This window comes from Larus michahellis, chromosome 7 (genome assembly GCF_964199755.1).
Source record: "Larus michahellis chromosome 7, bLarMic1.1, whole genome shotgun sequence".
Lineage (NCBI taxonomy): Eukaryota > Metazoa > Chordata > Aves > Charadriiformes > Laridae > Larus > Larus michahellis.
In genome coordinates, this window is record NC_133902.1 from 44,365,162 (window position 1) to 44,390,167 (window position 25,006).

General features: G+C 37.4%; 1 protein-coding gene across 4 annotated transcripts in view; it reads left to right on the top strand.

Moving 5' to 3' along the window:
- Positions 1 to 449: 449 nt before the first annotated feature.
- The window catches only part of MAP3K2 (mitogen-activated protein kinase kinase kinase 2), a 50,874-nt gene continuing 26,317 nt past the window's right edge, over positions 450 to 25,006 (top strand). For 2 of the 4 annotated variants that reach the window (XM_074594386.1, XM_074594390.1), the window contains exons 1-4: positions 451 to 840; positions 20,113 to 20,182; positions 22,559 to 22,677; positions 24,438 to 24,478. In XM_074594386.1, the coding sequence (XP_074450487.1) occupies positions 20,179 to 20,182; positions 22,559 to 22,677; positions 24,438 to 24,478 (164 nt within the window). In that variant the 5' untranslated portion in view covers positions 451 to 840; positions 20,113 to 20,178. Of the gene's footprint in view, positions 841 to 1,125; positions 1,253 to 20,112; positions 20,183 to 22,558; positions 22,678 to 24,437; positions 24,479 to 25,006 lie in introns of all 4 variants that reach the window. The other 2 variants (XM_074594387.1, XM_074594389.1) reach the window with 2 other exon arrangements.

Consider the following 25,006-nt stretch of genomic DNA (forward strand, 5'->3'; position numbering starts at 1 on the left):
TGGGCACGCAGCTTGGGCTCTTGTCCCATTGGAGACTTGTCCAATTGAAAGAGCTCAGCGGCGTAATTATATGTACCCGTGATAACGACGTTAAGTCCTAAACTTCCGTTCAAGTATGTTTTCACGGGTTTGTTTGGGGTGGCCAAAATACCCTCCCTCCCCCCCCCCCCTCTTGTTTTTGGTAGGATTTGAGGCTTTGTCCAGGCTTCAGAAAAACTATCACGCTCTTGAACGTTACGAGCCGTAGGCCCGGGCAGCGGCGGGCGCGCGGCCGCGTCCCGCGCATGCGCCGCCGCAGCCCCTGGGTGCGGGCTTCCCTCCCCCGCCTCTCCCTGAGGCGCCTGCGCGGAGCCGGGCCGTTGTGACGTCGGTCCGCGGTGACGTCCCGTGCTCCCTCCCCCGCCTCCCGCTGCTGCCGGCGGCGCCGGCGCGTCCGACGTCACGAGTTTCGGCGGAGCGGGAGGCGGAGCTTTCGGTTGGCAGCAGAAGCGGCGGCGGCCGCCGGCGCCTCACGCCTGAGGGGAGCCCCCCCCCCCCCCCTTCTTCCCGCACCCCCGGCCCGGCACCGCTGCGGCGCCAGCGCTCCGGGGGCGCCTTCCCCGCTCCCCTCCTGCTGGGCCCGCCTCCGCGCCGGCCTCCGCGCCTCCTGTCACCCTCCCCGCCGTGCCCCGTCGCGGGCAGGCCCCGGGCCCCTTCCCCCCCACCCCCCCCTCCGGGGGGGTGGGCTTCTCTCAGGAAACCTGGCCGCTCCCTCCGCGCCGCCTGCCCAGCCGGGCCTGCGCCCGCCGCCGGGTAGCGGCGGGGTTCCCCGGCGGCCGCCCGGCCTCCGCTGTGACACAGGTCGGTGCTGGCGCGGGGTGGTGGGGGGGTGCTCTGGGAAAGGCCGGGCGGGGGGCGGCCATCGGTGTCCCGGATGCGTGTGTGTTTCGGGGGGAGGGTCCGTCGGTGCGCCTTGGAGGGGGCCCCGCCGGTGCGGGGGAGGTTCGGGGCAGCCTCGGCATCCAGGAGGTGCCCGGGCTGGGGGCCGCGGGGGCACCGTCCCTCTGCGGGTGGAGGGAGGCGGCGGTGTGGGTGGTTATTTGAGGTGCTGGGGGGGTGTAAGTGTTATTCACGTTACAACCGCAGAATCGTCAGGATTTTCCGAGGTCTGCAAATATTTCTGTGTCACCGTAAACCTTCCCGCGATTGCCTACCGATGCTGTCGCCCCTTGTCTTGAAAACGCTCTGCAGTGGCAGCAGTGCTGTGAATTGGGTATGTAGGTCAGATTCTGCCAGATATTTTTGTTGGGGGGAAAAAATGAATGTTAGATTGTTTTTTTCCCTTATTCCTTATGAAGTGCATTGCAGCACCCATGAGGTTGGTTTGGGGTTTTTTTGGTTTTTTTGTTTTGTTTTGTTTTCTGGCTTGCTTTCTTGCTTCATAAATCTGGTTTTAGTTTTTGGCTGTGGAATTACAGAAGATCAAAGCATTATAAATAAGCTGAGCACTTCTGAGCTGTATTGTGTCACGAAGTGTCCTCTAAAAGGGCGGTAAAAGATAATAGAAGCATGTCTTGAAATAAGAGGGATTTCTAGTCCATGCAGAAAATGTTTCTCAGCTATAACATTTCTTTTCTTTAAACAATGCAGCACGTTGCAGAGTGTAAGAGGCCTTCAGAAATGTGTTGCTATGTATATGGCAAAGACGTCGTATTGGTAGAATGAATGTCTACATGCTTGTCTTGCAGAACATCTTGGAATACCCTAGAAAGTGTTCTTTCCTATGGAATTCCCTTATGGATAGTTTTAAAGGAATGGGCGGCAATGAGTTAGTACTTACACTACACTGCAAAACCTTAGAGGAATTTTCTTGGTTGGTTGGGTTTGTTTTTTGGGTTTTTTTTCCTATCCTATGGCTAAACCCTTCAATGTCATTTGAAAATAACAGAAATACTTTATGAGGAAATTTTACTTTCGTGTGTGCCTTTGCTTACAGCGGCTTTTTAAATAACTGCCTTCCTCAAAAATATATTAAAAATGAGAACTTGTTATAATTCCTGTTTTCTTTACACTTTGTGTTCTGTCACGATTGCCACTGAAATGCATTGAACCCAAATATTGATTCAGATAATGAGGCTGTATGTAATTTGATTATTTTTTTCCAAGATTTTATTGTATTTTGGTAAAGCAGAATAGCAAGGTAATGCTTGTCAAATTGACTCATTGCTGGAGAAAAATCTGTGTACAGTTTGTCATGATGAACTCTGTGTCAGTGGTTTACCTGACAGTAATGGAAGACTAGGCTGAAGAAAACAGATGTTTCTAAATTGCTTGTCTTGGCTTGCTGAGATTTCTAAACTGTCAGAGGAAACTTTATCTAAGATAGCTGTGGCATTTGGTAATCTCAAGAGCTTTTATAGTATATGTGGGTAGGCAGGTATCTGCGACAGGTAGACTTTATTAACGTAGTGTAAGAAGAGCATTATCTTATTATTTAATATCATGGTAGGGAAGCTTTTTTTTTCTTTATGTTGATAAAACTCTAGATAATTTATGGTAAAAATAAATAACCTTTCAAATTTGGTTATAGACCTGTCAGTGTTTCTTTACTGTGGTTCTTAGGAAAGCTAGGCAATGCTCAGACTTGTGGAATTTAAAGCTGATGGAGGCTAAATGCAGAAGATACTGTTTTATTATAAAGATAATTTTTTTTTTTCTGGAGTAATTTTTTTTTTTCTGGAGAAAGCAAGAAAGTTGGTCATGCTGTAAATTTAATTCACATTTACAGTTTTTACTTTGCATTTTTTCTTACAATTTCCTAAAATACGGTGTTAATATTTAGATAGATATCAGAATTATTGCTTTTTAAAACCTTGTCATTATTAATAAGCATTTATGGAGAACTTCTTGAAAAAAGCTTTGCTTATTAGCAATCTTAAGTTTCATTCTTTGTCTTTCACCTGTATTATCTTTTACTGCAGGCTGACTTTTTACATCAGCAAATTAACTCAAAAGTAATGAATAACATGCAACTTATTTTTGTGACAGGTTGTTCAGTGGCTCTCTAACTGAGCATTCTCTGAACTGAAAATAATGTTTACTTATAAAAGGCAAACTGAGAATAATAATAGAGTGATTTCCTTGATTGATTTCCCCTCTCCCACCAAACACACAGCCAAAGGTGTTCGGAGCTATCGAGAGGTACACATTTGGTTTGGAGCAATGAACGCATTTTGTAATAATTTATTTTTAGATCTTTGCTGTTAACATTATCCTCTGTTTAGATTACTAGTTGGAGAAAAATAAATGAATGATGAAAACGTCACTGATCAATGTAATTCAGTACATCTCGTTACTTTTGCAGAACTTATTTTCATATGTATGACAAGCTAGTGTAAATATGTATATTGACTAGTGACTCTACCTAGGTTTATCTAATTATCAAACAATTAAGTTTCCTGTCCTGAAAGTTTAATTTCTAAATTTAAGCTTTTAAAATTCTGAAGTAGAACTGACACAGTATTAAATTAAAAAAAAAATTAAAAAATCAGTGAGTTCTATTAAGCACACTAATTTTCCTGTGGGAGAGGAGAAAAAAAATTTAAAGAATAAATACTGCATTTGCTATTTTAATATTCTGGTATTTTGTAGTACTAAGCAATAGGTCAAAATAGATCATGCATGCTATAATTGCAGATACCTTGCAAAATTACATTGTAAACATATAATTGGGTAGTGGGAACATGTTCAGAATGCAGTGCATTAGTCGTGATTCTCACTTCTGGATCTTAGCATGAGATCTTGATTTAGTAATACAGTAATAGCGACATATGCAGCTTGTGACTATGTTAACATGATTTCTTAGACTAAACATGCTTGTTTGCTTGTTGCTCAGAAACAAATTAATTGTTTCTGAAGTTTTTTTTTTTATGTATTCATCTTAAGTTTCTTTTTTGAGAAGCTGCAGAAGATTTGGTGGCAATGAGTGAAGGAAAAATGGAGTTCTGTGTTAGGGTATCGCTCTGATTTCCTTCTGTGGGAACCACTGCTCTAGAGACACTTGACCCACAAATACACATATGGCATAGTTTAGAGCCCAGCTTAATGAGGTCATTTGAAGTTGGATTTACTTGAGCAAGGCCAAAGCAGGGGTATCTGCAGGGTGCTTTAAAAACTGAGAGCTGGGAATTTGTAATGTAGGGAGACCTGTAGAGACGTGACTTTTTCCTGTCCGTTTGCAAAGTCTTCTACTTATGTTTGCTTCTATATCTCAAATTGTTGCATATTTTTGAAATTATACCATCAAACTGTAACTTAGTTTTTTGCATGAGAGGAAAATAACTTTCTTTAGGCCAAAGGTTTTTTTTCTTTGCTGTAGTTGTGTTTTCAGCCAGTTTTTCTTTGAGTCCTTCACTATTTTTCCCTCACTTGCTGCTCTTTCTGTATTTCTGTTCAATCATTTGTCCACTTCTGTGGATTGTCTGCAGTAGTAAAAGATGCTGCGTTTGTGTTCCTGAGGTGTTTTGTGCTAAGTACACTAACAGTTTGACAACAGCAATGTGATAAATCACAAATGTTTCAGGTGTTGATGTTTCAAAGACTGCACTTTTGAAGCTCACATGTGAAGACACTGATAAACAGTTCTCATTTGGATAAATTAAGAAATTATAGATGTGTAAGAAGAGAAGGGATTTCATGAGGTCAATCCCTACTCTGAGGTAGAAGCACACACACCGAAACCATGTCTGACAGACATTTGTCTGATCTGTTCTTAAAAACTTCAAGAGAGGGGAATACCACACCTCTTCATTGGTCTATTTATAGCTGGTACACAACTATCGTTATAGTTAGGAGGCTTTTCTTAATATTTAACTTAAGTCTCTGTCTTGGTGCTAGTTAAGCCAGTTAGTTCTTGTCCAGCTATTATTACTCATGCAGGATAATGATTTCTGTACTCTTTGCACCGACCGTTTGCATAGGTGAAGACTGTTCCTCTGTCTCCTTTTATTTCAGACTTCTCTTTGCTAAACCGGGCAAGCAGGCCTTTTCTTCACAGGTCATGTTTTCTCAGCATTTCTGCTGTTGTTGCTGAGTCTCACTGGACTCTGTGATTTGTCTGTATCTTTTTTGGAGTTCCCCAGACAAATTCTTCCAGCAACAGAATAATTAACTTACTCTGTAAGTTGCAGCAGAGATAACATGACAGCCTTATTAAAATGTCATTCTAGGGTGTGTGTGTGCAGGTATGGTTGTTTTTTGTTTTGTTTTTGGGGCTTTTTCCCAACAACATCAGGTTCTTGGCTCCTGCGTTTGTTAACGCAGGAGCTTGTATTATTGTTTGTTAAATCAGGTATCTCTACATATATATGAATTTGAGTTATCTTTCTGAAGAATAGAACCTTATACTGTGTTGAATTCAGTTTTTATTTCAGGTTATTTTTCTTATATTAAGCTTTTCTACGTTCAACAGGATCGCTGTCCAATAAGCTATTCTTCAGGAAAGTATGCAGTTTCTGCTCTTCCACATCTGTTTCCCAGCACATACAATCCCTGTGGCTTTTGAACGTAGGCCTGCTCTACAACAGGAAACTTGATTGAGAACAAGTTCTCCAAGGGTTAGATGCAGCTCCTATTGGCAAAAATGTGTCTTTACCGGTCTATTTTATATGTGTGCTATGTCTTTGATGTATTGCTAAGATAAATTCTGTAAGTGTAACTGTACCTGAATGAGGCTTTTGCCATTTTGAGATGTCATACAGTCCAATGACATAGAAGACATTTTTATCCTATAGGCATGCTTTATTGGAAGAATTGCAGAACCAGCTATGAAACAGATGTGTTCAACATGTTCCCTGGCTTTACTCCATTTTATCTGACTTTATGTAAATGATTTTATCTATAATTTTTGAGGCTAGATCGCACATGGGACAAATTGTGTGATTCTTTCAGCACTGCTGTCTTCACAAGAAAACAGAACAGACACCAATAATGATTGTTAAAGAAGGCCTTTAGTTTCTTGAAGGAAGAAGTATTCCAGTAGTCAGTGTTGATCACCTCTTACCTCTCCTCAAAATGATTTAAAAAAAAATTAGACAAGTTCTGTAAATACCAACCGTTTGATTGCCATGTTACCAAAACAATAACAATGAGAACTATGTCGCATCTTTGAACAAAGATTTGAAAACTAGAAAACATTTGGATCAAGCTGTTGTTTGAATTAAAAAAAAAAAAAGGAAAAGAGAATTAAAATATTGACACAAGCAGTAATTAAACCTCTAAAGAAAATCTAAAGAGAATAAGACATTCTATTGAAGAACATGAGAATTGTCACCCTAAATATTTTTTTGAATCTAACTACTGAAGACTGATAGGTAAAGCTCAACCTGCATTTAATTGTTTTTTTTTGTGACACTATGTTTATTTTTAGCAGTGCCACAATTATTGTAACTCCAGCATGAGATTATTTTTTTTTTAATAAAAATCAATTGGAATGGCAAACCCTCAAACCTCCAAGCATTGGTTGTTTTTTTTCCCCATAATGGCTTGATGATGACTGAATGGGTATAAAGTAGTAGTTAGAAAAGCGTTTCTTGTGCTGATGGTACCAGTAAGTGCAGTAACTTCAGGCAGGGATGAGGTGGATAGTGTAATGAATGACTTTTTAAGTTGCTGCAGCAAGTTGCTTTAGAGAGTGTCTGTTAAGGTTCTGTGTCTGTGATATTGGCACTGTCATGAATACCAAATGAGACTCTCAAATGAAAATTTAAATGTCATTGGTGAAGTGGCTGACAAGTTTTAGGTAAAATCTTGATCCATAATGAAATCAGACAAATAACAATGTAACAATCCATCTCTCTGTTCCTCATGTCATTTTGTAGCCCTTTATCACTTTCTCCCTCCACTCGAATATTTCTGAAACCAGAAAGTGCTAACTTGCCTATCTGTTTTCCCCTGTAGCACCCATTCTGTGCCTTCGATTGTACCTTCTGCTGTTGTCTGAAAGTACTATATTCTGCTACATCCTCTTCTAAAGCTGAAGCCCCAGGGCTGCTAATGATATTCAAGATGGGCAGTGTGATCTGTTTTGGACTGATATTTTTCATAATAATTGCTAATGTTTGCTTTAATTTCTGATCACTGGCAGTATACAGTGCAAAGCCCATTGGTTTGTCATGTGCAAGCTTAGAACTCTCCCTCCTCCCCTCTGCCCCCCAACTTGCATCGCTTTCATTCATCTGTGCTGGCTATCATCTGCATTATTGCTCAGTCAGTCCCCTAGTCTGAGAATGACCACCTCCTCTGCTGTAGCCAGCCCTTTTCTTGCTCTCCCGAATAACGTAATATTGATAGGCACAGTAGTGTGAGAAAACTTTTCACCTTGTGTCTGTTTCTTGGATAATTTAGAATATGTTGAACAACACAGACTCTTGTAGAGCCTCCTTCCTTGTGAGAACACCAACTCTGCCTCTCCTATGTTTTCTGTATTTTGACTAATTTATTCATGCAAGGGTCTTTCTATTTTCTTACGCTATAGTTGCAAAAAAGCCTTTGCTGAGACTTTTCCAGCACTGGAAATCCCAGTAGACTGTGGTAGTGACTGAGTTCAGCTCTTTGTACGCATGTTCAGAGTGCACCAAGAAATGTGAAAGTGAGGATCTTTTTTTTGGAACAGCCATATTGACTCTTCCCTGCTTTATCATAATTATCCATATGTCTGTTATTTCTAGTTTATTTGTTGTAGGTCACATGTAACTGTTTGTAGTTCCCTGGAATCCCTGCATTGCACGTGCCATCTTTTAAAAGGTCTTTTAAAAAGATCCAAATCTGTGCTGTGTCCAAGAGGAGTGGTTCCACTGTGAGTTCTTGATCCTTTCTTTGTTTTGGTATTGGTGCCGTATAAGTGTGAGATCAGTTGGATGGGCTGGTGGTTAATTAAAGCATAAAATAAGTCTTTTCAGCTGGATCGTCTCTTTGCTCTAGAACTCCTGCTTGTCATCGAGGTTCAGCTGTAAAGCAGCAGTATCTGTAGACAATCATGACTGATCTCTTCACAAAAATGCAACCTTAGCAGTGGAACTGTAGTTTTATGGATGATGATGATGATATGTGGGCATGTACCTAGTAATCTTTCCACTGGTATGTACTCCCAGCTTTCGAGTCTGTAGTTAATTTATACTATTAATGGTATTTATTAGCGTTCTTACATTTAGATCAGTTGAGGGGAAAAAAATAATTATGTAGCATCATAGGTGTCATTGTAATGATTTGGTGCCTGCTGCTAAGGGGTGTGCTATGGGAAATGCAAAAAGGAAACTTTATGAGGATACTTTGCGTTTGATTCTTGAGTGTTTTGGCAAAGCTAGGTTTTCATTATTACATTTTGGTTTAAATGTTATGATAGGGATTGAGTTGAATTATTATTTTTTTTTGTTTCGCAGGAAGCTAAATACTGTTACCAAAGCACAAGGTGAAAAAGAGCTTTTGTACTTGGCAGCTTAGCAATATCTTAATGTGTTGGCCTATGTGGGTCATCCAGTTTAAAAACATTGCCTACTGAATATGGATAAAAACTTACAAGTTTGTCTATTTAGACCTGCTCAGTGAGACCTGCTGTCTACAAGAGTGATACACAATCATATTATACATGTGTTAAAAAAAACCCTTTGGATTTTGCATAGTATGTGTTACCTATGCATGCACGCAAGGTGTTCTCGGTTTCCATTAATTTATATTAAGTACACACTTGTCCGTTCTCTCAGTGGTATTATTGGTCCCTCTGTTTGTACAGTTCCAAGTGTGAGAGGTCTGAGTCTATCCATACCTGTGGCTCCCTGGCCAAATTTATTGCTCTTTGTTGTTGTTGTTGAATGTTTTAATCCTGGAGATTGATTCAGGAGTGTTTTTTCGGTGCTGTGTTGGAAATCTGTATGGTTTATGAAAGTTTTTATCTTACTTAAATATTCCATGCTAGTGTATTATGAAATTCATTTGCATTTTATTTTCTTATTATTGGTGGTAGGAATAGTGGAAGAAATGTCTGACTGAATCTATAGACTTAATTTGAGTTATGATGGGGAGAGAGCACATGGGGTGCTGAACTAGGAATACTGGACTGTGAGCCAGGAAAGGCATTTTAGGCAGAAGCTCCAGGTGATGGTGTGTTAATGTAGTGGGAAAACTTGGTGGCAAGGTAGCAGAAGATGATGAGAAAAATCGTAGTTTTATTATCATACTCTGTGTTTCCTCATTGTATCGCTGCCTTATGTAGCGTACAGGAAGAACTCTGCTTTGAGAAATTAGTAAGATAGTATATAACAAAGACTGTTCACTGAGGATTCTTCCTTGATTTGTTGCAAGATTTGGAAGAGGTGTAGCAAATGAGACCGAGATGTCTTCACAGTGAAGATGTGAAAATGGCCTTAGAGAATTAGATTCTGTCCTTGCTGGTGTCACAGCAAGATACCAGGCAGATCATGTTAATCAGAAAGGTTCATATGTATTATTGTGTTCAGTTTTTTTGGTTCTTGATTTCAAATTATGGTTGTGTGATTGGTAGTCATGGCTAAAACAGCTGCAACTGCGAAATCAGTGAGTTTTGCTTGGAATGGAAGCTGCTGCCAAATGTGATGGTTATAATGAAGAAAAACAAAGTTTCTCAGTTTTAGCACCTGAAGATAGATATTAAAACTAGATGTAGAAATGGAAGATGGGGTTATTTCCTGAAATAATTGTCTTTCAACCGATCTTGGTCACAGAACTGTAAGACGAACTGAAAAGGACAGAAATAGTTACTGGAGTTTAAGGATGTGCTTTCTTCTGTATTCTCTCACAAGCAAAATCTGACTGACGATTTCTATATAATTGCTCTCATACATTAATTGAAACGCTCCATTTCTTTACAATACTCAGTTTCTGCTGGTTTTTCTTTCATGTTTTTGCTTAAGGAACAATGTTCAGACATTATAGTGGTTTGTGATAGGTTTACTTTTCTAGAGAATGGTTACTCTTAAATTTAATTTGTTTATCACTGGTTGTAGCATGGTCTTCCATTCTTACAGTTGTGAAGATTGCAGGAATTGCCAATGCCAGTGGTGCTGGTAGGAGTAAGTTTGCTTACCCTGTATAATTAGTTCTTTGGATTAACTGGTGATCTTGAATTCTGTCACAAGGAAGAGAGATATACTGTATTCTTTTAAGGTGTATGCTGTGAACTGTCTGTGATACAAAAAAATAACAACCAAAAGTTTTCCTCCTGTAGGATCTTGGATAGGAGACATGCAGTTACATTTGTAATTGGGAGTGGTTTTCATTGTGATGCCTTTACCCCTTCTTCACAAGTATGTTTACTTGCCAGTCATAAGTTTGGAGTAAAACTAACATTGATGCCACTGGTGACAGCTTCATCAGAGGCCTCCAAATGACAGCAGCAGGTGCTGAGCTGAGAGCACCACTGAGATTTTTAGAAAGAGAAACAGAAGCACCTAAATCAGATTATAATGCTCACGGTAGTGCGTGTTTCATGGGATTGTAATGATTAACATTTCACGTACCTGTTTTCTCTGAGAAGCCTTTTACGGGGCTACTCGGATTTCGTAAATTGGTAAATCAGGAAAAAGTTACAAACACCCCAGGAGTATTTTGCTCTGTGTATTTGTGGGCATTGTAATGTTATCTGAATGTACTGAGTAAGCCTTAAACATTTTTATGATGTGAATAACATTAACCCGTTTGTGTAACATACAGCTTAGTTAATGGTAAGGGATTTGTTCTTCTTAATGTTGCGATGCTCTGAGACTTTCCACCGTGGTGGTGGTGATAGATTTCCAAGACACCATAGTGATTTGGAGGCAGCGATGCAGTTATTTGTAGCCCAGTGAACTGTGTCTATTACTTTTTAACGTACTTTTGTGAGAAAATCTGATCTCAGATAAGAGGAGAGGAGTATGAGCAGTCAATTTCTAGTCAGTATGTTCTGTTGCAAAATTGTCAACACTGAAATATTTTGCAAGGTGTCACTGTGACATCTGTCCTCAAGTTTCAGCTGTTGTGACCCTTCCTCAATTTAATACGCATATGTTTGTTTCATAATAGTTGGTTTTTTTTCCTTGAAATCATAAGCAGGTCTCATGACTTTCAAGGCAGAGTTGCTTGGTGTATCAGCAAAGTCGTTCTTCACTTAAGTCGAGAAATGAGCTGTCAGACGGAGAGCTTTGGCTGCTGCTGAGGCAATAACAGATACAGGAAATGGAGAAGTTCCCTAAAACTTGAATTAGGTGAAGAAAGAGATCTTGTTGAGGAAAGTAGGTGCTTTTCTGTTTGAGGCCAATTACAGTCTTATCTCTTTTGCGTACTTGAAGTGGAGTGGGTTTATGAAGGGTTAGCCAGTAGAGGCTCTTGATGGCATTTGGAAAGAAGAGGTTCATTCAAAGCAGGAAACTTGCATTTAAGTGCTGTGAAACTCTCTAAATATGCTTATCTCTGCCTATCAACTGTAAAGGAAGTGTAGGGAGATTAGCTTTCCTAGACTACAGTTACTCTTTGTGAATATTGCTGTAAGTGTTAAGATATTTATCTCAAAAGCGTAATTTTGCTATAAATTCATCTTGAACTAAATTATCAGCTACTTTGCATTTTTATGAGAAAAACCATTAAAAACTCTGTCCTAGCATTCTCAAACCTTCCAGCACATTTTAACTTTTTCAAGTCAAGATCATTGTTTATCAAGCTGTTAAATGTTATATGAATGTGTCAAATTACAGTTTATAGAACAGCAGAAACGAAAGGTTTAATCTGACTAGGACGGAGTTTTGCTTTTGTCTCTGAGCATCTTGGATCCTTCAGTCCATTCTGAAGTCTGTTTCTCAAAGTACTTTGAGCTGCATTTAGTATTTTGCGCTGCATAGTAGAACTGACAGCACTGCTTTTTGAGGTTTTATCCTCCCTGTAACTGGGAGGGCATCATCCATAATTAGAAGTTGTATTTTATGCAAGTCTGGTTTTTGTTTGTTTGTTTGTTCGTTTTTTTAAATTGAACTCTGGAAGGAGTACAGCGAGTAACCATTCTTTCCAGAAAATAAACAAATACCAAATCATATCTGTAGCTGTACAGGTGAGGCAAGTCTGCATGGTCTTGTTTGCTAAATTAGACATAAATTTACTTTTTTTTTACTTGCCGGGAAGATTTTAAAAGTCTTCAGTTTAAGAAATTTCAAGTCTGCACGTTGTAGAGATACCTGATACATCTGTAACAGCAATAAAGGTACTGATGCTTCAGCCATCCCACACTTGCTGTCTGCACTCTTTCTGATATTCTACACAGAACAGTGTATCTGTAGGTTGTGTACACAAGCAAGATGGCTTCTGCATACACTGCATTTTTATACACACAAGGATTGCATTGTCCTTGTTTAGTTTTGTATTGCACTTATGATAGGTAATTATACATTGTGATTTAATAATTCTTCTGAATTGTCTCTTGCTAAGACTCTCCAGACTTGCAGCTGCAACTTTTTTCCAGTTTCCTAAGTGATTGTCCTCATGTCAAAATGCATTAAATGCAAAACCATTATTCAATAAACATAATAAACCACAATATTTAGATTTACATAAAATACAACTTCTAATTATGGGTGGTGCCATCCTGGTTGTAAGGAGGATAAAAGTTCAAAAAGCAGTCCTGTCAGTTTTAGCACAATAAATACAGCTCATCTCTTAAAAAAAACAGTTATTAAACACAATAAAAATTAATATTAAATGGGGGAAAACTCACAATAAATTAGTACAAGTATTTAAAATATTTAACTGTATTAAATACATTTTGTTGGACTGTGGCTATTTTTAAATGTGATTCTGGTCATTTGCTTAAGCCGTTATTTGTATATCTCATTGTGTCTACCTGATCATTGCTGGACTGCAGGGGGTTGCACTAGGAATCATGTTAAGTGATGTTTTCTGCTAAATAAGAATATGGATCTCAAAATATTTTATTTTAATCTATCAGCTGAGTTTCCTATTAGTTAATTGAGACTTTAAAGCAAATAATTAAAATGTCATGTGTTATTTAGCCAAATACGTTGGAAAAACCTAAGTAGAGTAATTGCTGTAGTTAGTTCTGTTAACTAATCTGTAATCATTTCAAGAAGCCATATTTTGCTTGGCAGTAATAATAATCCTTGAAATCAAGGCATTTACTGTGTTTTTGCTTTTAATTCCATGGTAGAAACCAAGCTAATTATTACATTTTTTTACTTTAAATTGGTGTGGAGGTAAATGATTGTCGGCTCTTTGACCTTTTCCTTTATCCTTTTCAGTTATTTATACAATATTTACAATCCACTGGAATCTTCTTGTTTTCCAGGTATTTCCAAATATTGTAAGAAGTATTAATTTTGTGAAGAGTCTTAGACTCTTACAAGACACTAGATCTTTAATTTAAAATGTTTGATATGAAGTATATTACAAATAGTACATTGTATCTCTTTGTTATTGTGGATGATGAAATTTCTATTCCAGTAACACTATGCTGTGGTTTGGATACATCTTCTTGATTTTTTTCAAAACCAGAACAAAAAATGGATGCTGACTCTTTCTTCCTGTTTTTTATCACCACTTGCTATTTCACCATCTAAATTCAGTAACTGAATATGTATCTGTGTATCTGAGTGTTTTTTTTTCCCTTAATATATTTTTATTAAAAAAAAAAGTCTGTTAACTTTGAATGAGTTGGGTGCTATTGTTTTATGAAGCCTATTGTGCTGATGGAGGTAGCTGACTCATGGTACTATGTGTTTTAAGGTTGCTCGGTCTTTGTATAATACTTGGGGTTCTGAATAAACTGGTTTAATTACAAGAGAGTGAGAAATTCGGGGCAAAGTTTAGAAGTATGCTGACTAAGCTACATACAATCAGAACAGGACTTAAAATATTTTGAAAAATAAACCCAAGTACTTTTGCAGGAAATAAACCAGAAGTGCTCTTTCTGCAAAGACGTATTTGATATGTTCTTTACTCTGTCAAACTGCCGTTCTAGTTGCAGAAGGGTTTAGTTCAGCTGTTCAGGATAGAATTGTTGAATGATGGTGCCTATAGAAAAACAAGCAGTAAGGAGAAAATAGAGGGGAATACAGTTTCTGGGTCATGCTGTCTGAACCCAGGGCTGGTAGTCAGTCCTGAATTACTGCCCTGGTTGTGAGAGATGCTGCTCTAGATTGTGTCTCTTTTCCTTGCTCTGGGGCACCAGCTGGCAGAGCTTGATGGGTTCTGCTGTTTTTCCAGTCTTTCCTTGCACAGCAGAACTAGGGGGACCCTCTCAGTGTGTCCTGTCCCATGCAATTAATCTCACTATTGGGATAAATTAAGGGGGGAAGAGGGTGCTTCACAACAGAAGGGGGCACATGACAGAGGAAGAACTAGTTCTTCAAGGAGGGAGAGTATTACTGCTCTGTGGCTTGTGCCCTTTACTGGCATGCTGTTGATAGGAAAAATCCCTCCTTGCCAGCTTTCAGACCTTAAAATTCCTTGAGGTGTGCAAAGAAGGCTTGGAATGAAATGTTTTAACAGCTTTTTTTCTAAGAAACTTATATCCATTCATTCCCCTCTAATATCTGTTAGTTTTGAAAGATTCCATAGTACTGTGACAGGAAGAATATTTCCATTATTTTATTCACCAGTTAAACTTAATTTCTGATGTTCCAAATTTGATCCACTGAGTCCTATTTTGTTTTGGTTTCTTTTCTAAATGTTACCTTAATTTATCATTGGCTTCTGATTTGTATTGATTTAATTTTTTTTTCTTATGTATTATTATCTGAATTTTTCTGAAACTGAACTCACATCTGATGTGTTATTGTTAGGCTCTGATTATTGACAGACCTTTCTGTTACCTGCTTAAATATTCTTCTTGTTACTGCTCTTTTCTTCTCTTTTTTCTAACCTTCATGATTTTGTGTTACTGCTGCTGCTTTCACATTCTTTGAAAAAGGTGGGGGTTTTGTCCAGTGTTCATTTGTGTGTGTGTCCATATAAAATCCTCTCTTTTACGCTCGTTTCTATGGAGTTACCTTCTTTTAGGTATCCGCTAATATCTTGTAACAATACTGAATTTTCTTCTATGCTTGCCACACTACGTAAGTTCCTGTCGTTTATCCCAACAGTTGCCTTGAGCTATGAAAAATTCTTCTATATAAGTTCAGATTTAGGTATTACTGTTTGCTGTCTTGTTCACAGACACTATTTTTATTTGATTTTGAAAAAAAACCCCATGATGAGCAGTGCTGCACGTTATTTTGGTTAACGGTTAAGTAGTTGTATTTGAGTAGGTGATCACTTGAGGTTTTGTCAGCCTTGCTTACTGTGATTTATAAGAGGTTAGTTGTGTGAGACCAAGCATTTGATTGTTTAAAATAGTGGGTTTTGGGGGTAAAACTGTTTTGTCTGGCTCATTCTTCTTGTTATGAAATAAATTTTTATAGTCTTACCTTATGTTCTGGTTATTCGTACTACAGTCTCAAAACTTACCTGTGAATACTCACTCTTCGTGTTTACCTGGCTCTTTGTATCATCTATTTTTTTATAAGAAAGTATGTCTCTGAATAGCAATGCTAAGCAAATTTTGATTGCTTGTCACTTTGGTTTAACTTGCTTATGCCCAATATAGTATAATCTCCAATTTAATCTTTACCTGTGATTGGAAAAATTATAGTGCATCTTCCTTTTGAGTTCACATTGTGTCATTTTGCTTTGGTGCAAGAATGGGGAACTGTGTATCCTTGGACTGATTTATTTTAGCGAAAATTGTAGGGAATTGGTGTCTTTGAGATTCCTGCTCCACTATTGGAACAGGTTTGAACTCCAAAGGTGTAAGGCACCTTTCTGTGTAGGTGAAGTGTTACTGTATAAGTCTCAATTCCTTACAAAATCAGGCTATGACAGATTGCTTGCTTCACTGTATTTTTTTCTTGATTTTTGACATATAAAGCAGCATGAAAGCTTGCTTTTGTTCTTAAGTGCTTATATACTATCTTTACTGTTCTCATATGATTAGTTTATGGCTCTCATTGTAGCCGTAGCTAATCTTACTATTTAAAAATTGTACTTCTGTTATGGAGTTGCATGCTCTAGAAACCATTTCATTTCTGCACACTCCATATCTCCATATTCCACAGAACCAAACCACCCTTTCTTGCTCACTTGATAAATAATCACGTCATATAGCATCTGCTTGCTTTCTTCCTCTACTGTGTGAGGGTAAAGCTTTTTTTTTTTTTTTTTTTTTTCCCCTAGCCTACAAGTTTTTGAATGTGACCAAGTCAGTCATGAGAGACGGTGTAATGCGTGTGCTGGTGTTTGTGTACTTTTATCTCTCAGTAACCAAGAGGCAGCTTAACCCTGTTGCATTTATTATAGAAGAAGCGTATGCATGTGGACAATCTAGCACAGAGTATTTGAAGAGCTGGATTATCATGAACATGACTGATTTGCCCTCAGGCTTTGTTTCGTTTGCCATGAGAAACCTAAAAACAATTTCCAAGAATCACCTGGATATCTTCTTCCTTCAGTGGCTGTGTCAGATTCTGCAAGACTTCCAGGCTCTGTGGAAGGTGGTTGATGGGAAGTGATTCGTGAATATGAATCAGCATCTCTCCGCCCTTATATCCAAAATGCTGTTGCTAGGATATTCTTTGTTTGCTACTCTTATCACATCATCACCTTTTTGAAATTCACTCTCTGTCATCCTTTAATTGCATTCAAATTCAAGCTGCTTGTGTTTCTCTGCAAGACCTTGACATAATCTTATTCTGCCTTTGCATCTGCTGTTGTGTTTTTTGCTGCATTTACTTCTTCTGAATCTTTCTCTGAGTTCCAGCTTTCTCTGTTTCACTTCCTTTTTGTCCTGAATTGTCACCTACTCTGTGTGTGTGCGTGTTTTCCTAACACTGCTTTTTAACCATGGATGAGGGTATGCTTTTTTCCGCTTCTACTGAACGTATTTTTTTTTTTTTGTTTAAAAAAGTTGATTTTTGTCAGCTTGTTTTTCCTCTCTCCCCACCACCACCCTGTTATAGTCCATTGCAAAAATGAGCAGTTGAAAACAGAAGTGTTTTCTCAATTCACATAGGTGAAGTCTTCATAAAGTTTGATCTGGGTCACCTGTTTAATTGAAATTTAAATGTTGTTAGCTTATTTTTGAAGTGACAGTAAATGCTAATGAAAAGATTTTTAAGATGTTTAGTTGGTGATTAATTATATGTGAACAGAAAGAATTTTGGTTATCATGGGTGATAAAGTGAAAAGTCCCTAAATTATTCAGAGAAGTTTAATTTTTCTAAGTTTGGTTTTTTTTTTCCTTCTAAGAAATAAGAAGGAAGCGTAAGGGGAAAGAAACGTATGCTCGCTTACTAGTTTATGTTCTTCTAATGAGAGATGCCACAGATTAATACTAAAGAATGAATTCTGATAGATGAAGGAACTTGCAGAAGATGTTTCCGAAGATGTTTCTTCTTCTTCAGCTTCCCTGCCCTGTATGAGCCCTGTAGCTCAAATGTCTCAAGCTCCCAAGTTCGGTTATTTCAGCTAGGTGGAGGAAGAACATCTTGGGTATTTGTTTGGAGACACAACTTCTTGTTGTTTTCTTAAAGTGTGGCAGAAGATTTAAAGTGTCTCACAGAACTTTTCTATTTCTTTGAAATGCTTACAAGGAAGTATTACAAAGTACTTCCTCCAAAGTCATGAAATACATTTTTATGTTTAATGTATTAAGACAGCTAATTAAATCAAGCACTTTATGAAAATGACACCAGCTCTCATTTTAAGACAGTTGGATCAAATACAGAATTAAAGAAATGTTCTATAAGCACTTCAGTGAAGTGCTTTGGAAGATCCCCCAAGACTACAGCTGACACAAAAAACAGCGTAGGAAATAATTGAATATGTGTTCTGTTTTGGTTTTTTGACTCTCAGGGATGCAAAGGATCAGACGTGGGGAAAAAAGGTAGTTGTGGTATTTAAGGCTATGAAGGTAATCCCAGTTCACTAAGTAAACCAGACCTCCTGGCATTGTGTGACAGCAAGACCTAAAGATTCTGTCCTTATTTTGAATGATCTTGGCTACTGGCATTCTGCACAAATTCAGCCCCTTTTTTCCTCTCTGAAGATTAGTACAAATCCCTTTATTTTGTATCTTCACGGTTTTCCTTTTGTTTTATGGAGCAACAGAGCTTTTTTTTTTTTTTTAAACAGATTTTTCTGTCTCTCACTGTGGTGGAATCAAGAGGCTGGAGACCATGTTAGTAGTAAAAGTTGGGGTTGTCTCTTGAGACTGGGCAACCCAGGCCAGATACACTTCTCACACTTTTGCAGGCTTTAATACTTTACAAAGCATTAGATGGGAGTTTCTTTCCCACAACACTTGGAAGGTATTTCAGGTTCTGTTTTGAGGCTGTCCACAGACTTGGGAGTATGTAGCTCTGAATACACTTGAATCATATTTTCAGCTTTATTTTACTTCTCTTGTGCGCTCTCAACTGAACTGATGTCTGATTGTAGAGTGGGACCTCTGGATCTTCTTTAAAAGCCCGATCTTTTCTTGGTTATTGTGGACCTTGAAATAGACAATAGTAGATGAGTCATCTGATATGTAGGTAAAAGGCAGTATACAGCAGAGACCTTTATATGTCTCTCAAGTCCAAATTTCTTTATGAAAAATATGCCAGAAGTATGTGAAGCTTTCTAGTCACAGTGGTGAAATGAATGCTGCTTAAAAAGGCTGTTTTAATGAAATGAGTAAGAAAGAGACACAGTGCCAGAAACTCTTAGATGCCTAACTGAAGTTGCTCAGAAATCCTTTGGAAAATTGTAATTAATTTGTTGTTAGGTAGAAAATTGGCAGTATATTCAAGCAGAGCCGCCTGACTGGCTGGTGCTGAAAGAGCTGGCCACCTCCCCTCTGTTCTCAACCATGTACTTGGTTGGCCCTGTGCTGGCATCAAGGGTCATTTGACAATGGTAAGGAACTAAACCATGAGAAAAAAAAATCTGTTTTAAAAAAAAAAATAAAGTGTCATATTTGGTATCTGTAGTTCCTTGAACAAATTTTCAGGGAAATCATGTTTTATCGGAGTAGGGTAGATCTTTCAGCTCTGAGTCAGAAGTATGGATGGTCCACTGCAGCCAGGAAAAGAAGGGAATAGCCTCCTCCTACTTGGTCACAGTGACTGCTTAAGAAATTAGAGAGTTTTCTTCTGTGGTCTTGCATTAAGAATTCTGAATTCTTCCTGTGGTAGCCTGTATTACGACAAATCTCACTGTCTATTTAGGGATGTGTCCTTAGTTTTTTGCTGTTAAGCTCCATAATAGCATCTCATGGATTATTTCAATTAGTCCTTAGCTATTGTTTTTTCTAATTGGCCAATGTTCGAGATATTGTGATGACAGGGTTTGTTCAGAAATGTGCCCCCTGTGTTTCTGCTTTTCTGGATAACTTGTATTTGTATATTGTATATTAAATATTGTCTATTAAAAGTTAATACCCGCTGTCTTCCAGAGGCATTTGCTTTCAGGAGTGTTGGGATATCTCAACAGGAATGTTAGTAATATTCTTGCATTATGATGAACAAAACCTACCAAATGAAGTTTTCTAGTTTAAATAATCAATAGGTATCTATGCCTCTTGATTTGTGCTGTGAGCTTCATATTTATATATATGAACTATCTATGTGTAGTTCTGAGCACAGAACTTTGAACACCAGATATGGGAACCTGTAGAAAAAGAATCGGTTCTTAATAATCTGGAGTAGTGGGTATCCCATGTAGCAGAGTATTATGACTAATTAAGCTACTAATCATCATTTTTGGGATGTAGATAGAGACTAAAATCAGCTAAAGTCTGGAAGAATATTTAGTTTGGGCTTTGTGTCTTCTGAAAGTCTATATATGTTGCTCAGAGCCCAGTGAGGCTTTGGGGACAATATCTGTTTTCTCCACATGTCTTATCTACATACGCAATCTTATTTGTAGTTTATATGTGTATTTGATATGTAGACTATTAGAAAAACTGCCTGCAAACAGTGAAGAGTTGACTGTTTTACGTGGCTTTGACAACTTGAATAATTGTGTATTTTTGGGTTTGTGTTTTAGGAAATAAAATAATGCTAATGAAGCAACTGTTTCCCTGAAGTTCAAGTTTTCAGGCTCACTGCCATTATGGGTAAGTCTTGCGTGTAATGTATATAAAAATTTAATTTGGATACTTTTCATTTCTATTGAAGACCAAAACATTAATGTAATACCATTCCTAAGAAATGTGTGCTTTGGCTGCGTAACTCAATGTAATGTCTACATGAAAGACAGTGTTCAGCTGCTTTGCTAGTATTCAAAATACCTCTGGTTGTTTTTTTTCCATTGGAATATAGTACTTTTCCGTCATGATATGGTAATTTAAAAATTGAAGTATAGGAAATTGAGATTCATGGTATTAGGGTACTGATTAATATTTACTGTGCTCTAAATGGTAATGGCTCTTGGGGGGAAAAAAACCCCACAAAATCTGTATTAAAGAATTTTATTGTATTTTATGGTGTCATTGCACTGAAAAGCCAGGACTGTGCAGATGGCCCGTGTTCTTCTAAATATGTAGCACATTTGTATTGTTTTAAATTTGATGTTGATTTTTCAAGTTGTACATGCTTTTTGAGTTGACCGTGTTGTTACTGTAATCACTTATCAGTGCTCACTCTCAAAAAAAAAAAAAAATCCCAACAAACCAACCCGCTAACCAAAACACACACATTTTTATTGTTTTTGTTTATTTTTTTATTGTTATGGTATTTTTTCGCTAACCTCATGCTAAATAAAGTAGCTGAATCTAGGAATGCAGCACTCTTTGGATTTCTGATATTCTCCAACATTTTGTGTGAGAGAAAAGACTATAGAGTCATATTGCATATTCAGTAAACTTTAGATGCTTTGCCTCAATGCTTTGCTTTCCTTTGTATGAAATATGCTACCTAGTGACCACTGGGAACTAAACCTCCTCTAACCAACTGCTGAAAGAACAACATTAATTTTTTTTATTGCTGAGCCCTAGAACAGGCTATAACACAATAAAAGAGTTTAATTTTTTTAATTGTGGCAAGTTTTGATGTGTGTTTTAGTGTGAGAAAGGAATAACTGAGCTGCAAGAATGCCTTCAGTTCTGCCATTAAATATTGCTAGTAAAACTTGCTTTTATAGATTTGCGTATCTTAGTAGAGTTATGAATAATGACAGCATGAACGATGATCAAAGTTACTCATTTTCAGACCAGCTTTCTGATCTGTTAAGAATCTATTAAATTAGAACACTGAAATCCCACAATTTCCTGATACGGCAAATATATTTGGTTATATTTGAACAGAGTGTGAAGGTATTCTCATCATTGCTGAATACCTGGAATGCTTGCTTCCTGATTTTAATGCTGAGTTTTTCTCAGGTCCATGTTTGAGAAATACTGTTCTTTGTAAATCCCAGCACTTAGCAATGAATTCTTCAGCAAATGTATCCATTGTGAAGTAGTGTGAAGGCATACAATCAACACCTTGTTAGACAAATTTTGTGATCCGGTGTTCGAGATGCATGTTGAGTATAGTACTGTTGCTGTGGCAAGGAATTAATACAAAATATTAGTGACAAATAAATTTCCCTTAGTGACAGACGTACAGGCTTTTGGGCTTCTAAGTGCTTTTCTGTCTAAAGGAGCATCCCAGTTCCAGGGCAAACCTTGTCTAGCGTGGCCTCAGGCCATCGCAGCTGCATCAGATTATTAGGATTTGAATTTTGTGTGAACTTAAAATCTAAGCTGCGCTCTTGGGTTCAGCGCTTTTGTTGTCCCTGGGTTCAGTGCTTTTGTTTCTCCTTGTGAATTATTCCTATAAGTCCTAAAACCCCCTACATTTGCAGTCCTGAAAAAGTTCTGTAGTGTTTTGTTGTAGTGGGTTTTTTGGTTTTGTGGGGTTTTTTTGGTGGTGTTTTTTTTTGGTTTTGTGTTTTAAATTACTCTGTGAACCGTCAGCAGATGCTCAAACAGTGGAGTTTGAGCTCCTCTGGGGGTTTGTATGTGCTTCCTATGTGCATGATTGTACCTGTTCAGGACAGAGGAAAAATGATTCAAAAGTACTTGCTTTTCTTTTTCTTTATTTACAAATTGGGGGTGGATGTATGATTTCTAGTTAACATCTCATCCATGGACATTATTTCAAACAAAGTAGATAAGCCTTTTTTTTTCCCCTGCCTTTCTATTATTAATAAGCCAGCAGTTCTGTAGAGTTGTCAATCTCTGTTATGACTTGAGTTTTTTAGACCTGCCATTTAAGCGTGTTTACTGATTAAGCTGTTTATTTCCTTAAGCACTGTTAATGATAAATAAAATAAAAAATGTTTGCAACATGGCAGTAATGTTTTTTTAATTTGGCAATTATGTACTGAAGTGCAATATGGACTTCTAGATTTTAGAATAATGCCTGCCTATTTGTGAAATGAGGCAGTAATGCACTTCAAATATAACAGTCGTTTACACTTCTCTTATCTGGTCTTTTTCTGTGAGCAGATGAGCAGCAAGCTTTGAATTCAATCATGCAGGATTTGGCTGTGCTTCATAAGGCCAGTCGTCCTGTGTTGCCCCAGCAAGAAACAGGAAAACCAAAGTCGTCTTCACCTAAAAAACAGGTAATCTTTAATATACTTACTAACCTATTGAACATGGAATGTCCTGCTGTGACTTCTATAATTATTTTTCTTGCCAGACCAGTGAGCATACCAGAATGAGCTATTAGTCTCCCACATGCGCTGCCATTTTCTTTGTTCGTGTTCTTAAATTATCAGCAAAATGAAATGGTGGCATTTCAGACCAGAACATAGCGTATGCTTAAATGACTCCAATTCTGATAAATTGAAGATTATAGGGGTATTTTGACACTGTATGTAGATTGATTTATTTTTTTATTTTTATTATTTGGTTGGTATTAGACTATTTTAAAATATCAAGGTGTGCTAGTATCTCTTATTTAGAATGCTTCTTTAGAATGAATTTTATAGGTATATTAGATTGCCCAGTTGTCAACTATATCATACTAAAGAATGTCAGTACAGCAGCAGAAACATACTTAAGCTCCTTTACTGCATCTTTGACCTGGATTTTTTTGTTTGTTCATATGCTGGAAATGTGAGCTCTCTGCAGCTGTTTCTTTTTTTTTTTTTTTCCCCTGCATATACTGAACACAGATGGAAAAGTAGGAATACTTAGTTGATAGGTTTGAACTACTATATGGAGAGATTCGGAGAGGATGTAGATTTTTACCCCAATTGTTGTAATAGCCCTATTGAGTTAACTGTATGTTTATTTGATTGGATCCTTAATTGATAGTCCAATATTTCATGAAACTTCAGTTTGTACAGTCTTGTTTTACCTGTTAAAGATCAAAGTATTTGAACGTATTTGGCTCTTAAACTGTCAGAATCCAAGGGCTACATCTTTTTCCTTTGGTGCTTTAAAAGCTGTAAGAGTTCAGTATATAACACAATGGTGCTTTGCTAGTGTCATATAACTTGCCTCTGAGCTGTGACATTAGACATGTAGTAATGTGCGTATATGATCCAAAATGATTAGAATGTAATACATGTTTAGAAAGTTAAAAGAAAAGTAATCGAGCCATTTCTGAATCTAAAAGTGGTAGTGGTGAGGGGGAAATACGTGTTTGACATTCTGTTTAAATTTGTGAATTTTGAAATTAATCACTTGTAAGTCAAGTGATTTTTTGGAAGGTACAACATTGTTATTTGGATATAATCTCTGTGTTTGAATGCATTATTTTTTTTCCTGGAATGGTTGCTAGTATAATTTGATTCCTAAAATCATGATTTTGCAAAACAATTTTACTTCCATGTAACTGCAGATATTTGCACGTATCTTTGTTATTGGGAAATTGATTGCATGAATGCTGGCTTAATTACATGTGTGGGTTTCTATGGTAATGCTTATGAAACAAGATACATTTCTTAAGCCTGGAACGCTCAGCTCTGAAGTGTTGGTAACTTCGTTGGTAACATAAAAACCTGTTACGGTCGCTAAATCTACCTACCTGTTCGCAATAAAGAATTCTTTGGTAATCAGTTTCACGATGAATTTGAAATCATGAATCTGTTATAATATTAAAATATATTGATAGAAAACAATGTGTTTACTTACAGAAGCGTTTATTGTACTTCAGAATATTTTTTTATATTTTTTACACGCTTAAGGCCTCTATCGGATACCTCAGCAGAAGTAGCTTATTAAAATACTTGGTATATCAGAAAGGACAGAGAATTAATATGGACTACTTAAGGATTTTTACTTCTGGTGTAGGATTATTGAACAGGATTTCATGGCCTTCATTAAAGGAGGTAGTAACAAACTAACACTGATTCCTTTATTTCTTTTCTTACAGAATGATGTTAGAGTCAAATTTGAACATCGAGGTGAAAAAAGGTAAGGCGGGAACACAGGAAACAATGTTGTCTTTTAATTTTTTATAGCATTTTGTTGGGCTCCTGTCATGAAGTTTCAAATAAACTGTTCAAAGTGTTTCAGATATCTGAATGTATTTGGTTTGAGCTTAAATTTAATTCTGATATGAACACAATTTAAAGAGAATTAATCTGTTTAAAATGTGTGCTCTAAGTAGTATCTTACCGCAGCTATGTCCCATGGAATATCCTTCATTTGTTTGCACTTCAGATAGATGTTTGTAGCCTAGAACAATTACTTAGATCATTAGCATAGATCTCAAATATGAGTAGACCAGCAAATATTTTTTTTTGCTGCATCATGTGCTTAATAAATACATGATAATGTATTGTTGCTGTAATACCCAGAGGAAGAAGCCTAGATCTTAAAGCTCAATATTGGATTATACATTGAAGGAACCAATCTGAGAACTGTAATAGTAAAGTTTATTAGGCTTTATAATTAGATTGTTTTCATTTATAATTTTGAATAATCAGTTAAAATTTATTT